Consider the following 16,761-nt stretch of genomic DNA (forward strand, 5'->3'; position numbering starts at 1 on the left):
GCATATTGCCTAGAGGTTCATTCAGCTCCGTACTGAATACCCAGCATCCATTCCAAGAAAGCATGGGATCTCACAGGGATGTTTATCTGCTTGAAGCTAGCCACCTGCTTCACACATTGTAGATTATGACCAGCACCACACCTCTTACGTCTGACTTAAGATCTCAAAGAGAGTATTCGCTATCTGAGGTAGTTTTGCCAGGTAAAAACATTTCCTGACAGTTAGAGAATAATTTAACAGGGGAAAAAATAATGGACAAGATTCTGAGCTATTGTAACCTGGTGCAGCTTTCATGGAATTACCACCAGATGATCTAACCAGTTGTGCAGATTACATATTACTGTTCTGATACAATACTCTCCCAGATCTGCCAGAGATAATACTGTGCATCTACTGAAGCACTGATAATCCATACAGACCCACAGATGCCTCATGGGAAAAAAACACTGAAAATATCCCATTTAGAGATGCTTCTGTTTCAAGCACATTGTATTTTCCCCTCTTCCTGGAGTTTCTTTGCTATCAGGGCTATCCGTAGGAATAAAAAGGAGCTTATTACACTTTTTAAATGTATTATAGCTAAAAAACATTGTAAATATCCTGCTGCGATTTTGTATCCTGTCTCCCCATTACCTTTTCCATTCATTAAATACATAAAGGAACATTTTCTTTCCTACTAGAGCTTTGCTTGAGGAAAGTAAGAAATCCCACATACTTAAGCTCATAAAGCCCGGATTCCTCCCCCATTCTGACCCCACTAAATTCAGCTAAGTTATATCAGAGAAAGAGTAGGACCTACATTGTTCCAAGAAATTAGGATTCTCCCTTGAAGTGTTGGATTTTCCCCCCATATGAAGCCACCTAAAATCTGCTTTCCCATCTGAAAGGCCAACTGTATGTCATAGATATCTGCAAACATCCTGTGTCTTCTCAATGGTTCTTACTTTTTCTCAATGCATTGGCTTCACAATGCTGTATAATCTCCACTTGGCTTCCTACTAAACTTCCCCTGGTGGCTTCCTTGCCCATTTTCTTTCCATTAGGGGAGACTCTACCACAGAAGAGAATAAGGAAAGTGCTGTGTCAGAAAAAGCAGTTCTTCATCTCTCCTCGCTTCCTCTGATGAAAATGGAAAGGTGGGAATAAATATTGGTGGGAAAGCCTGCTTTATCTGCTATTATGCCACAAACCTCAACCATAGCAACTCTTGCAACACTTTGTATTTTCTTAAAGACTCACACTGGAGTTAGGTGATTACATGAGGACCTCAGCTTTCACTGAAAAACAAAATTAAAAAATTAAATTAAATTTAAAAAAATATCAGGTCTTCATGGTTCCAGATTCAAATTCTAAAGTTTCTCAGATCAGGATATACCCTGAGAGTGCGGGGTGGCAAGAGTCAAAAAAAGAAAGAGCCATTTGCTTACAAAATCTCCATATTCTTAGGTCACTGTTATGTTTGGTGGAGAGTGGAATTACTCATGAAGTTTGAAAATATGGGTTTGATTGTGCTTCTCTCCCCTAGTTGCAGGAACAGGTACTGCCTACTCCTTCTTTCTTCCAGCAAGTCAACACAACTGCCAACATGTGACCCCTAGATTACTTCCTTGGCCACAGAGCGATGCCATACACTGTGGCTTGGTGCTAGCCAGAAAGGAAGGCAGCATAAGAATGCAGTTACTGAAAGAAGCCAGGATACTGCACATTCTTGCTTTGCTACTTTGATTAACCAGACCACAAATTTGCAGTTGTTCATTAAACTGCCTATCAATATTGTAACAATTCCAGCAGCAAAGGCTTTAAACCCACCTCTATTGGCTCTTCTCCCCCTTTGGTTTGATTGTCGCCCACCTCTCCACTCTCATAATTGCTGCTCTTCTCAACCCACAATTCTGATTTTTCTACAGTCAGACGTAGCTGATCAAGATCAGCCTTGATTTGCTTGTAGTTATCAACATCTTGATTAGAAACCAGCAACTGAACCTGGAAATACAGAAAATTGTGAAGCTATTACAGCAGCAGCACCAGCACTTATGCCTGGGTAATCTGCTTGACAGTTTCCATTCTAAGCCCCTCTTTTCAGGTGCTTTACGTAACCTTCCCTATGAAATTGAAACATGGCACACGCAGGCTTTTTAGCCCCCATTCATCAAAAACCTTTAACAGAGCCAGAGACTGTAGTTGCCCAAAACAGGATAGTTATAACACTCACAACATTCTCTCACCTTCTTTAATACACTGTGAAACATTCTCAGCACAAGCACAGATTTACAAGCTCTTGAGTTCTATGTGGTTAGCTCTGATGCAATGATTATGATCCTTATGGTATTAAAACAATACAGCTAGAAATAGCTTATCCCATCAGCACAGTGCTTCACAAGAAAAAAAAAAAAAAGATGATATGACAAGGAATCAGGACATCCAAAGAAAAGTCAGAATGGCCAGCAATTTTAGGGATCACCTATATCACCACAATCAAATATTGAAAAATAACATATTTTCAACACTGTTAGGCCAGCTTAGAAAAACTTGTTTGAATAGAGCTCATGAACTGACTTTCAGGTTCATGTATTTTCCCACCATCTGAGTGGTTGCCTCTACTAAAATTAATCTCACTTCTTTTTGTTTTTTTATACTGCTCAAAATTATCTGGGTTTTTTTCACTGTTATTTGTAGTTCTTGATTTAGCATGATCTACACGTTTCCTTTCTTCATAATGCTCTTTGCTCTCCCAAGATTATTAATGAGGATAATATACAAAAAAACGTAACAACAATCTTTACAGTAAATCAATAAGCACTATTAAGAAATCACACTTATGTAAAAGATTATGGTCACGTGGCAGATAAGAACACTGATAGGAACATTCTTTTTTTAAAAAAAAAAAAAATCACTACTTGCAGGCAAATATTCACTATTTTGTAACCTAAAGTTTTCACCATCTTCTCTCTTAGCTTAGTAAAACCTTGCTATTTTACAGAATTTATGAATACTGCTCATCCACAGACATTTATATTCCATGTTCTCTACAGTCGTTTTTGTTTACTTGTCAATTAGCCTTTTCCTTCCTTTACGAAAACATGTTAAGCTACTCAACCCTTGCTTACCTGGGAATAACAGCTATTTATGCAACTAACCAGCATGGCCTAACTTTAACAATCTGGTTGGACGCCATTATGCTACACTGCAAAAACATTAAACAAAAGCTTTCCAGGTCTTTATCATTCATCTGTTTTTAAACAACAGAAACCTCCACATCTTACATAACGATGAGACAACACGCTATCAAACTCCTGAAATAAGCATCAGATGGTCTTATCAACATATGTTATATAGGGTTACGTAACAGAGATGTATCTGTCATCCAGCCCCATGACATCAGATCTCCCCATCCTAATCCACTGACACATGGAGCCTGCACATGCACCATAAAAGCTGAAAACAGGCTGGGGTCTATTACTCCCTTCCTGTTATTTGGGCATATCGGTATCATGCAGTGGAGCACAATGCAAAGACACCTGAATTAGAACTAGAAACACCACATGAATAACAAGAGAGCCTTATAATCAGCCTAAGTAGCCCTAAAGACAGGAAAGTTTTACTGCTGACACCGGTACACTGCTTGCAGAACATGAGCTAACAACTCTGTCACTGAGGGATCGCTACATCATGTCTCACTGTGAGATGCGCGTGTCCCAGCTGTCACCACAGACCTACGTTTTCAGTAGTGAATGCAATGCCAGAAATAACTATTTCTGGGTGCACAACTATAATATACACTAGCACATATGTTCAACTCTAACAAAAAAAAAAAAATCTCTGCTGAATTTGGACCTTTAAGGAAATAACATTATCGTGCTACGGACAGCAATTTAGGCAAGTAAAGCAGCCTTCGGAAAGACTTTCCCCACAGTCAGTTTCCTGGAATAAAGCTATGCCCATCCATACCTGTTTAAATGCTTGCAGAACTTCTGCTCTCTGGCTGAAGTGCTTAAATAGCAGGTGCAGAGCACCTGAGAGCAAAGGAGGGTAGTCATGCATAATGAGGTGAATGAGGACCCGTAAAAAAGTTCTGCCACCTTCATCATCAAGCTGAACCGCATTCTTCTCCTTTCTGCAACAGAAATGGGGAAAAAAGGACCAAATAAAGTAAATAAATAAGAAAAAATAAAAGCTTTTGACATAAATATGCCTGTACACACAATCCTCATTTGACAGAGCTCTTAAAACCAAATCAAATATGCTGCAGGATGTAAACTATAAACATCACTTTAACATATTTTTTATAAGGACTTCAATCCTACAGTTACATGCTGTTGCGGCAATCTTGTAGCAGAATGGACACTACGGGATGAAAGTAAGTATGTATGAAACGTGTCAAATTTTGTGATTAAAATCCGTATTGCAAAAACATTCATTTATGTCTTGGATAAGTTATGCCAAGCTCATCCCCAATCCAAATTAATTGAAGTAAACAGCATTTCATCAGAGATTAATTTGGCCCTTTCCTTTTCACTCCTTCCTTTTTCAGCTGCTATTAAAATTTCATTGAAGAAAAAATAAGCTCAAAAATAGTAAGAATTGCCAAAAGCATCATATTTCTGGAATCATATTTATAATCTGGAACGGCAGAAAGCAGATTTACACTTAATATATCAAAGCAGAAATAATGTTTCCAAGAAACCATTCAGTCTCTCTGTTCATTTTAAAGATGCAGATGCCAAGGGCTGTGTGTTGTTTTACATTATGGGAGTTCAGGGAGAGGACTGGAGGCATTGCTCTCACTGGTAAAGATTGAGAATGCATAAGGGACTGAGAGAGGAAAGATCAGAACGCCCATATTGCGGATCCTTCTCCCTAGCTCCAAGAAAAAAATTAAAGTCTACGGCCTTGTCTAAATGGAATTCATTTTTACTGGTATAATTATAATTATACCCATAAAATTAAACCAATATAGTGATAATGGTAATAACTCTCCAGTGTGGCTATTTTCCATGGTTGTTTTTTTTTGTTCACAGCATAGCTGAAACCACTTCCAAAACTCTGCAAGCGTAACTTGTGATCTACAGGCCTCTGGTAGTCCAGAAGATCATGGCAAGTGGTCCACAGTTGATTTGAGAAATCATACGGAAGAGATTATTGTTGACATAACCTTCTTAATAAGTTCAAAGACAAGGTGCAATGACAACTGGTCATGTAATCTATGGGAAATACTGAGGGACAACAGTAACCTACTGATCCAAGAAATTTGGGGCTACAGCCATAAGGTACACCAAGAAAAGGTCTTTCTTTAAAAGCACCCATGTGAGGCATTATAAGAGAAATAATTAGTCTGTTTTAGCCCAATACACCTGTACACCATTCCCCAGCTGCCTTTGGGAACAAGGCAAAAACTTTCTCTCAACTCCTACAACTAAGAGGGAGGCCATTTCCAATCCCACAGCCATCCATACCCACTGGCCTGTTTGCTTGTTTGAAATCCAGGTCTTTTCTGGCACTTTTCTGTCTATGTAATAAGTAGTGGTCCAAGGAAGAGAAAGAGGTATGAAAACACACACGGAATAAACAGAGATTGTCCATGAGAAATATCAACGTGAACAAAGAGATGAATATAGAGAGATAAAAGTTCAGATAACATACCTGCCAGCAAACATGGTTTCAGCCTGAGCTGCAATTTCATCTATGTCAGGAACAATTGCTGGAAAACAATCAAAATAAATTTTAAAAAGCCACTGATAATTGTTTAATCTGCACAGCAAAAAAGAAGTCTGTTCCTCTTTAAAGTAGATGTTATCAAGAAGGTCTAACTACGCATTCCTCAACTAGGCAAAATTCACTATCTGCAAGAGTAGTAGGGAAGAAACAGGACAAGGGGCAGAGTTAAACTATTACTGAGGGAGAGCCGAATTGTAGAGATGAACCAGAGCCTTATGGTGCTAGGAGCTGTACAAACCACCACCAATGACCCATAAATGACAGAGAATATGAAACTTACTTTTTTTTTTTTTAGATGAGCCAACCCCCACAAAGCAGCTAAGTGAGGCACATGAACTTTAGAATATTTATCATAAGCCAAATCATTTACCACACCGTCATTTTGCTTTAGAATAGCTTTAATATACCTTACTACTTAAGACTTTAGTACTGCTTAGCCACCCCCCTGTTATACAGCACCTCCAATTAAAGCTATTCTCCCCTACTTGAAGGCGGTCACACAGACAGCTGTCAGCCTTTGGAGCACTTCTGTGTGCATGGGAACGCTCCCTGGAAAGCCACTGCATTCCCGTACCACATTCACCTCACCTAAATCTGTCCTCATCCAACCCCAATCATTTTTTCATGATCTACCCTCCACTACACTTGTCATCGTGCAGTGTTTTAGGAAGAGTACAAAAAAGAGAATAAATTCTCATCATGGGAAAAAGGAATCACATTTTTGTTAGAGGAGGACAGGCCAGCAAAAATCTTATTTTTATGAGATCCCTTAAGATTTTCATTTTCCACAAGCTTTTCAACTTTAAGCGGCATGCATCTTTCTGGTGTAGTTGAGTTCATTGTTTGCAGTAGCCTACACAGAATTATTTTACATTGCAATACAATAGCGATATTTACCTGAGGCAATCCCTGGTGTGTCAGGTGGGGATGTTGTAGAGCTATCAACGTTTTCATTGTTTTCCCCAAACTCCCTCTTATAGATAGACAGCATGTAGGATATTCTATAGTCCAGCCTAACACTGAGAATAAACTACAAGAAAAAAGTTTAAAATAAGACTTTTCTTCTGCCTTTGGTAACACGGGTTAGGACTTTTCTGTGGTGGAACATACAGGGATACATGATTATTTTAAGTACATTATGTCCACTACAAAAAAAGAATCCATTACATTCATCAGTTTTCTGTGATTTCTTTCTTCCTTCCGACCATCCTGAGACATACTGAACTCTACCCTATCGACTGCTGAATAGTAAGCAGCAGACTGGATTTGTCCAGGGGCTCCAGCACGCTGCCTTGTACTCACTGCCTGCGAGCCAGATCAGTACATTCAAACCCACGTTGAATCCAATTATTTCATATTTCAGCTGGACTTCTAATGCCCCCTGAAGATAAGAAGTGGAGCGGGGTTGAAAGTAAAGATGACAGGCTCAAGGCTCACCCTCTCAGATGTCTGACAGCCAAGGGCAGCGATGCTGCAGTAACTCCAGGCTCCCAGGATGTGAAGCACAAGTCTGGTGTTGTCTTTTTCTACACTGCTAGCAATCAGCTGAGGATGTGAGGAGCAAACAGCATGTCCTTCATGAGCTCCTAGTAGTCTTGCCAGCATGCAGCAAAAAAAAATTTTGGCTTTGGAAGCTACCACTGTAATGATAGCAGAGATCCCCCTCACTCAATGCTCTGCCTTCTTCTAATTGTTGGTGCCTTTTGCTCCTCAGCTGTGAAGTTGGAAACTCATACAGGAAATATCCTAAAATTCAAACTTGGAAGTGCTGCTTTTAGATTGGGATAGTAAGGGAAATAACTTGGCTGGAGACATTAGTACCAATTTAAGGACTAACACATATACATCTGACACTTCACCAACTGACTGCCCATCAACTGAGTTTCAGTGTTTCCCACACTTACGCTCCTTGCCCACAGTAAACGCAAGTGTACGGTGATAGAGGTTTAAGATCATTTAACCTATTTTACAATCAGTGGGGATGAAAGCACATGTGTTAAGTTACCAAGACTCAGGTGACAGGTGATGACTTAGCAAATGGTGGCAACCTGTTTCTTTGATCTCTAACTAAAGTCAAACAAGCTTCCCAGACCCAGAGTACTGTAGAAGGATTTGACTAGGGTAACTAGGACTATGCCATCTAAAAGCAAATAAAATGTCAATTTAAGAAACAATATCTCTTCTTTAAAATCTTCTAACAAAAAAGAAAAAGGCAGGTTTATTTTAGTTCCATGATCCAGTTACCCTATAATTGTATAGGCAAGATTTTTTAAAAATAAAAATTTCCCAAGTCCACACATAGTCAACTAAGTCTATCAGGCCATCTGTTTAATTCTGGCTGATGGCAGAATGGAAACTTAAGCAAAAAATGCCTTTACTTAAAGGAATAAGAGGATATATTGAGAATGAAATTATTATAAACTGAAATATTTCTTAGAATAGAATAGTTTTAATCACCACTGTACTAGCTTTGCATGATAATACAATAAATCTAAAATATTCTTACTTTCCTTTTAGGGTAATAGCACAGTAATGAAAGGTAAAGTGATTTAAATTAATCCTTCTTCATTGCATATTAAATGAAACTGAATTATTTTGTTTTTCTTGTGAACTAATGTCATATATATGCACATTTACTGTGATTCACCCAACATATGACAACATGCTAATCTGCAGTAATTCGACCATATGACTAAACCATAACTAACAAGCCACAGATTAAGTAACAAATTAGGATTAAATGCTCTCCAATCCCAGGTGCCCTTGCACTGGATGTGCTGGGAAAGGATGAGACAAAATGTGATTCTTTTGGCCGTGAGCAGACAGAGAATACACAGGACGAGGTGAATGCACAGGACGAGATTGGTGTCCTGGAATCATCCTCCTAGGCACCAACCAGTAGAGCAAGACAGTATGGAGAGAAACTCAGTCAAAAAACAAATGAAAATGAGAAGCAATACACATGAATGGTATTATTTAGGTGATATAACTTCATGACACTCTGTCCTTCACCATAAGCCTTAAACTAAAGGAGCTCTGGAACCAAAGTATGCACTATTGCGGATACTCTGATAGTCTTTCAAATGATGAGCAATTAAGGTAATTGTCCTGGTTTCAGCAGGGATAGAGTTAATTTCCTTCCTAGTAGCTGGTGCAGTGCTGTGTTTTGGATTTAGGATGAGAACAAAGTTGATAACACACTGATGTTTTAGTTGTTGCTAAGTAGTGCTTACACTAGTCAAGGACTTTTCAGCTTCCCATGCTCTACCGACTGAGAAGGCTGGAGGTGCACAAGAAGCTGGGAGGGGGCACAGCCAAATTGACCAAAGAAACATTCCATACCATGTGACGTCATGCTCAGTACATCAACTGGGGGAAAGCTGGCCAGGGGGGCCGCTGCTCGGGGACTGGCTGGGTATCAGTCGGTGGGTGGTGAGCAATTGCACTGTGCATCACTTGCTTTGTGTATTATTTGTGTTATTATTTTATTTCCATTATTAAACTGTTTTTATCTCAATGCACGAGTTTTTCTCACTTCTACTCTTCCAATTTTCTCCCCCATCCCAGCAGGGGGCAGGGGGAGTGAGCAAGCGGCTGTGTGGTGCTCAGTTGCCAACTGAGGTTAAACCACAACAGTAATCTAAATCAGTTATAAGCAGTCAGACAAATTGAATCCTTCAAAAGCAACAATGGTACCAAAAGATCCACAGAATGTATAGAAAACACTGAAACATTCCTTCAGGGCATAGTATTAGAGAAACTGGGATTTGATATACAGAACAAATGTGTGCCACTTCACTTACTAATAGCACAAAGTGAAAATTATATCTCAGGAGGCATGCTAGTGTCATATAGCTTGTCAGTTCAGCTGGGAGAAGATCATAGCAGCCCACAGACTATTCTCAATCTAACAGCAGAAATCTGGAATGGACTTCAAAAGTGCATGGCCTGGCATGACTTCACTGGGTCTAGGTCCAGTTCTGCCCTTCACCAAACTACTGTAAAGGAAAAGTCAAATACTAAAGTCAAATAGTCTACCCCAGTGTAAAATGAGTGTTAATGAGACTGGAAACAGACACATTGTCTTCAGAAAACATTAGTGAGGCAGATTAATGGACGAGTTCTGCCTTTTCACAGTTAGAGTGACAGAGTTTCTACAGCATCTACTTCCTTCAGAAGTGAAGTAGGTGTAACAGAGTGAGGATCACAACTGTACTGTTGTTCACACAGAGGAGTATTCTTTCTTATATCAAAGTCTTATTTTTACAACGATCAGCCCAGTGAATAGTAAGGATGCAGGTAACAGAACTTGCCACTATGTGAATAAGTAAATAACTGTGAAATGGCTGCTATGTAACATTCCACCAATCATTATTACCTGCAAAATCTCAATGATTTTCAATTTGGTGTCCATTACGATCACATCTTCACTGTCTGAGGTGCTGGCTTGCTTGCTTGGGTGAATGCTTGGCTGTACATCAGGGGCACTGATGGGAAATATAGATCCTCTGCTCAGTACCATTTGGGTCATCATCTCTCCTACACCATGGATGGTCCTCATAACATTGTTTCCTATGCATTAAACATAAACATATATATTTGCCATCAGTAAAGCTTGCTTGCAAAGCTATATATCACACATACACCCATGTCATTAGACCCCTTTACAGTCTTAACAGGCATATTGAAAAATAAGTTCTCAATTCCTGATCAAAACTCAGGAGATGGAATTCATTCAAATTACCTAATGGTTTGGGGACAATTTTCTACACTGATTTTCCAAGAGATCATTTCTTACAGGGCAACAGATGGAAAAGATGCCAAAAGCTTTCCACAGCTCTGTTAATATGTTCAAGAAATCACTAAAAGTAGAGCAAAAGGAATCTCAGCAGTTCACCTAATCCATTCCTTTGTCTGAAGGCATATTATCTACACCTAAGACCATTTCTGAAAGAGGCTCATTTAACCTGTTTTTAAGAACATTTAAGTGTTGCAAATCCCCCATTATACAGCATCCCTAGGCAAGCAATTCCAGTACTTGACTATGTTTATTGTTAGAAAACTTTTATTGGTATTTCATTTATATCTTCTATTGCTGCAATTTATGACCTTGCTTTGTAGACACATGGGAGGAGTTCATTTTCTATGCCTACTCCCACTGACGTCTTTGCCATGACGACTGGACATAATATAAGTGCTTGACAGTAAGGTTGCTTTTGGCACTGCAGAAGCTGGAAGGAGACTATCCAAGTATCTTATGTGTCACACTAAGAGAGAGTAAAGATTTAGGGCTGTGCAAGTCCCACCAGTCTTTGTATGTGGTCCAAATGACAGGCCACAAACCAAAGCCAACTGACACAACTAGCCAACCGTCCCCCTTCAAAAAAGTCCCAGGAGAACGTCAGGCCCTGAAGGCTTTCCTGAAGGTCAAACTAGTATCTGTAATCACAGTGCCCTTCATAAGTTATACCTGGGGGAAAAAATTGTTTTACGCTCATGCAGCAAAAAACTTTAGTCCAGTCTAGTTGCAATGGTGCCTATCACTGATGCCAGTTCAGCAAAATCTACCAAGAAATACCATCTGATGCCATAGATTATATTGGTTGGTCTTTATTGTGAATTTTGATATGAAAAGCATCTCAGTGAATCAATGACTATCTTCTTCCAAACGTGGGGAGAAGAAAGGACGAGTGTATCATGCCACCTACCTACATGAATTAGTTTCCTTTCTTGCAAAGCACAGATCTGAATGAATGGAGGAAAGGAAGGGAATGATAGCATCTCTTCGCAGAAAGAGTGCCAGGACCTAGACTACACCAAAGGCAAACAAAAGAATGGAGCAAATGTAGCTTTGCTGAGGTAAGCCTCAATAGTTCTTGTATGTCTTTTAGTACACTTTAATCACCACAAACTGACAAGTTTTACTCACACTGAAGAGACCCTCTTCCCAGATAATCTGCTGTAAAAAGCCAAAGCTATATTTTATTTTGTTAGCAATACCCTCCTCTTATGCCCTTCTTTCTTCAATCCATACAGCTCAAGTACTGCATGCAGAGAAAGACGATGCCTTCAGCCCTGACTTTAAAAGGAAAACACAGAAAGAATTTGCTTTTTCAACGTGAATGAGGCAGATTAGTGTCGCGTTTGAGGTCCCATTCAGCATCCAGTCCTGTGTGCAATCAGTCTGAATTGGTCTTTTGAAAATAATACTTCAAGTCCCTACAAAGGGAGGGGCAAAATGTATTTCTGACTTTGCATGATGTTAGGGAAAAAAAAGCTAAAAGTCAAACTAAGGGCTAAATCCTCACATTAGGCAAGCACAGAAAGTTTTACTAACTGCTTACACCAGCATTAAGCAAATAAAATCATTCCAAATACCCTTCTTGCTGCAAAATGAAAATGGTGCATTTTTCTTTCAAATCAAATAAAAAAGCAAGGGAATAACACTATGGATATCTCTCTCTCCCCCCCTCCCCACCCCATTTCTCCCAGCATGCTAAACATTTACTTGCATTGGCCATCATTCAGTACACCAGTGTAAAGCTAGATTACCAAGTGGAGGACCTTCAATCCTTAAAGTAGCTTCAGTTAAACTGGCTTTTTGCATCTTCTTCATCTTCAAACCATGAAATAAATGACCTCATTCGTATCATCCTGTCCTTAATGCTGACTGATAAGCCCCACAACAAGACCTATACGTTGTGCAGCTGCTTTATAGCCTGTAATACCCCTGCTCTACATCTCAGTTGAGAAGTCATCATCCTCTCTCTCACATGTTTTCAAAATCCCTTTCACTCAGTTGTACAGAGGTGAATATAAATAGAAACACTGCTATTTGGAAAGTTCAGGAATTCTTTATAAACCAACTTTACCAGTTGGTAACCCCATTGACTCATTAAACCACTTAAGTCTAAGACAAGTCCAGAAGATATTCTTCTCGAAAACTAGATAGAACTGCAGTTTGTCCCAAATGAGGCAGAAGAATTCCACTTCATCTTGAAAAGTTCCTGCCCACCCTTCAAGACTGAAGTCCACTCGGAGTAAAGTAACAAAAAAGGTAGTGTCTTTTGGACAAGGAGTCAGACAATGTCTTGGGTGGACCTCATGTTTTTGGAGAAAGAAAGCTGGGATTTTGCCTAGAGCATACATCCTGCTTATTTCTCAGCTATTACTGGGGTGCTGCACAGGCACCGCAGGGAATAGGATTCAACTCCCTCCATGAACAAGAATTAGTCACTCTCCCTGTGTTTCAGGAACACCTCCATAAGGAGGAGACTGCTTTCTCCATCTCCAAAACAGACACTGAGAGGCCTGATATAACAAAGACTGGGAGGCACTCAGCTAATGTGGTGATGGAGCCTATAAAAGCATCTAAGAAATAAAAAGAAATGAGATAACTGCTGTGCTTTCCCCTTACCCGTGGAACACCAGTGATGAAAGATGGTACAAACCAGTGAGCGGTAGCTATGAAGCTGCTTCCCAACAGCATCGGTAACAAGGATAAACCCTCTGTCCACAACATTCCTTTACTATTGACCTTCATGAAACTGATCTAAACAGCTAGAGGCAGGAAAGCAAAGGAGGATTAAGGTGGTACTCATTATCACTGCCATTTCAAATTGTATTTCATTAATGCATAGGAAAGGATTTTAGTGAGAGAAGAGTCTACTTAATCCAGTTTAGTATTTACAGCTGAAATGGGTAGTGACTCAATACTGCATTATTTCTGTCAATAACAGCAGTGAGACAAGGTGTCATGGGTAAACCCATCTTGGAAAACTTTTTAACTAACTGCATGATGCTGACTATTATTTTTAATTAACTCAGAGCAGGCTTGGAGAGGACATTCCAGAGTGAAAATAATACAGCAACTGGAACAATTCAGCATTCTTTTCAGAAAAGATATTTTAACAACTGTGTTTTGTAGGGTGCTGATGAAATGTAACCATCTCTTAGGAATAGACAGCAGTCAACCAGCACATTCATGCATGGCACATGAAGCAGCTGACTGGGTCTCAACACCAGGAGGAGCTGCTCTATTCTTCGAAAGAAGCCATGAGGATCATTCATGTACATAAAGAGTGGGCAGTAGCTTCTCTTCCAAAAGACCCCCCAGTAATCAGCACTCATGGTGCCCAGTGTTATCTGTCCAGCCTTGGAAGTCTAGACCATGTTAAACACGGATTTATATCTGTCACTCACAAGCATCAGGGGCCAGCAGCACTCCTGCTAGTGAGTTGTTCCTTCTTGCCATGCTTTTGTGTTCTCTTGGCTTTAATACAGTTATCTCAGCAGGAAAGGGTAAATGAGTCTCTGAGGTAAGGCATGCAGAAAGGTTACTGTGGCTTAAAAAGTGACTGACTGCATGTCAGCTAAGCCTGCAACAATGCAAGACAAAATATACTGGCTCAATAAAAGAGATTTAAGTTCTTAGTACGTATGCACACAATGACTAAAATAACGGAGCTCTGATCTTAGTTACAGCTCCAAAGTGCTTCCTGAATACCAATGCCCAAGGAAAAATTAACTTAGTGCCTCAGCGAGCTAACTGAGCTAAATCAGGAGAGATAGCAAGCAGATGTGAACCCTGATTACTTTTGTGTGCATTTTGCTAGAGATAAGTGAAGAGAAGCCTGAGCTATGCCTTCATATATGGTACGGCCACCCTTAACCTGCTGACCTCCATCATTTGTTGTCTTTGAGGTCAAGGTATTAACATTTACATTATGGCTGAGAAGTGTGGCAGGGAGAGAACGGTCATTGCAATGTTGTAAGGTGCTAGTGTGTGCAACCAACAACTTCTCTCACCAGCAAACCACTGCAAAAGTGCTCAAGGCTGTGACTTTGACTAACAGAGGAAAAAAACTAAAGGCAATCTCCATGAATCCTCTTCCATTTTTCCAATTTTCCCTTCCTCTCCCCAATTCTTCCTCTCTGCTCCCCCCTCTGCCAAGACAAGTCAGATGCCAAGAACCTTCCATAAGCAGTGGACCCATTAGAAATGCCTCCCGTTGAATATACGGTCTCACAAGGTTAGCCAGTGGAAGACTGAAATCACTGTACACACAAGTGGTAATTTAAAGATTGACAGGCACTGAAAGAAGAGGAAAGAAGAGAATGCTTGACATGTTTTGAAAAGACAACTGTGCATCTCCTTTTCATTACTTTTTATTACAGTGATCACAACTTCCTAATGAATATCAGTTTCTGTCACAAAACTGTAGCACACAGTCTCCTACAATTTGGCACGATTGACAACACAGCGGCCTCTCTGAGAAGAAAGACTTTTCAGAGGAGTCAATTATGAGAAAAAAATAACAACCACCCAAGTAATCAAAACAGTAGATAATTTGACACTTCATTTTCTATATAAACATATTTCCTTGAGAAGTCATTTACTGGTTGCAAAAACTCTAAAAGCAGAATATAAAAGTAAACAACAATCTGCTATGTAATACAGTATGGATGGTAAGTGACAAAATACCATATTCAGAAAGAAAAACAACTGTCAAAGGCAGCTGGCAATTCATGCCTTTTCTTCAAATTGTTCCTAGCCAATTGCCATGCAGCGTCCTCAGTTTGCTCTCCAGTATCCACAGCATTTTAGGTATTTCACAAACAGTGCAGAGAACTGCGTGGCAGCTCTCTATGTGAATACGCAATCGACAGTCTCAAAGGCTGGCAGATACCCTTACAGCGAGTAGCCCTCTACTCCACAGATGTCCCCAAGACACCAGGAAACTGACTTGCAGCCTTGTTTATTTAAAAATTAACTATACACACCTGATCTGGTCCCTAGTCGCCACAGCGAGACAGAGTCTGCTCTTACTAACATTATTGTTCAGTCTTCCTCAACACAGATATAGGAAAGATGGATTCCCAGGACTCCATTTTCAAAACTGCTCAGCCATTTTTAGCTTGAACAGTTTTCCACAGTGCTCATCTCCCTACTCAAAAATGTAAAAAATGCCTACACTTTCAAAAGGATTTTAACACCCAACAGCTCTCATTAGGGACCGGAGAAGCTGGATGCTCAACGTTTCTGGAAACTAAATACCTAAATAGGAGCTGACATACGATGGGTTCTTCAAGAAATCTGGTACTTAATGACCAGAAAAGACAAATGTACATGCATCCACTGCTCCAACAACTTTCATTAACCTGCCCATAAAAGCCCAATACATTGTTCACTCTTGCTTATATAAAACCGGGGGGGGGGGGGGGGGGGGGGGGAGGAGACAAATCAAAGGTTTTGCAAAAATGTGGCATTTCTCGCATTGCCTCTGTAATTATTAAGTTATAAAGACAACTCTCTGATGTCATCAAACCTGAGCATGCTTTTGAGTAGGACACCTCATGCTTCAACTTCTTCCAAACACCTCCTAGAAAACACTTCCCTTCCAACGTAGCGGGGCACAAGCCAGACAGCTGCTACTAACACACTTAGCCCTTCCCTGCCATGCCAACTTCTTTCACCACAGCTCTTCAGGCCTCCTTCCCCATCCACAACCCAATGAAGTCCCAAAGCCTTCTCAGTCCTCCTCAGCCACTCTGATTTTTCCCATGAAATTAACTTTTACCAACTGTAGCCCCGGTGAGGCAAAACTGAATTTTTCCAGTGTGCTGGGGAAGCTTTAGGCTGGTTTCCAAGCTCACTGCTACGTTAGGAGACATCAGGCATGTTGCTGAAAGTCCAAAACTTTTACCAGCATCAAAGTCAGTTTTCAGCAAAGCTGACTTTGTCTCAACCCATGCCTCAGTGTAGGTGTGTTCAACCAGGTTTTAAGACACTGGGTCACTTTCCCAATGACTGCTGAAACAGGAGCCTTAGCTCCAAATGGCCTTGACTTTGTGGATTTCAGTGAGAGCTATACTATCGCTCCACCATAAGCTTCTTAAAGTTTCAGTGCCATCTTAAAGCATGCAACACTGCCAATCCTTGGGGATCCTCTGGCAGGGAACTGTATGCGCAGCAATGTCTAGTTACCAAGGGCTAAATTAAAAACCCAGTGGCAGCTTTAGCTCCACATTTCTTTGCCTTTGTTG

The 16,761-nt window shown here is 40.2% G+C and overlaps 1 protein-coding gene across 2 annotated transcripts in view; it reads right to left on the minus strand.

The window, feature by feature from the left end:
- ITPR2 (inositol 1,4,5-trisphosphate receptor type 2) overlaps nt 1–16,761 on the minus strand; it is a 271,888-nt gene that overhangs the window by 156,816 nt on the left and 98,311 nt on the right. For both annotated transcript variants that reach the window (XM_076343386.1, XM_076343377.1), the window contains 5 exons: nt 10,094–10,287; nt 6,613–6,745; nt 5,641–5,698; nt 3,949–4,114; nt 1,810–1,983 (listed from right to left, as the gene is read on the minus strand). In XM_076343386.1, the coding sequence (XP_076199501.1) occupies nt 1,810–1,983; nt 3,949–4,114; nt 5,641–5,698; nt 6,613–6,745; nt 10,094–10,287 (725 nt within the window). The remainder of the gene's footprint in view (nt 1–1,809; nt 1,984–3,948; nt 4,115–5,640; nt 5,699–6,612; nt 6,746–10,093; nt 10,288–16,761) is intronic.

Source organism: Aptenodytes patagonicus, chromosome 1, assembly GCF_965638725.1.
Source record: "Aptenodytes patagonicus chromosome 1, bAptPat1.pri.cur, whole genome shotgun sequence".
Taxonomy (NCBI): Eukaryota; Metazoa; Chordata; class Aves; order Sphenisciformes; family Spheniscidae; genus Aptenodytes; species Aptenodytes patagonicus.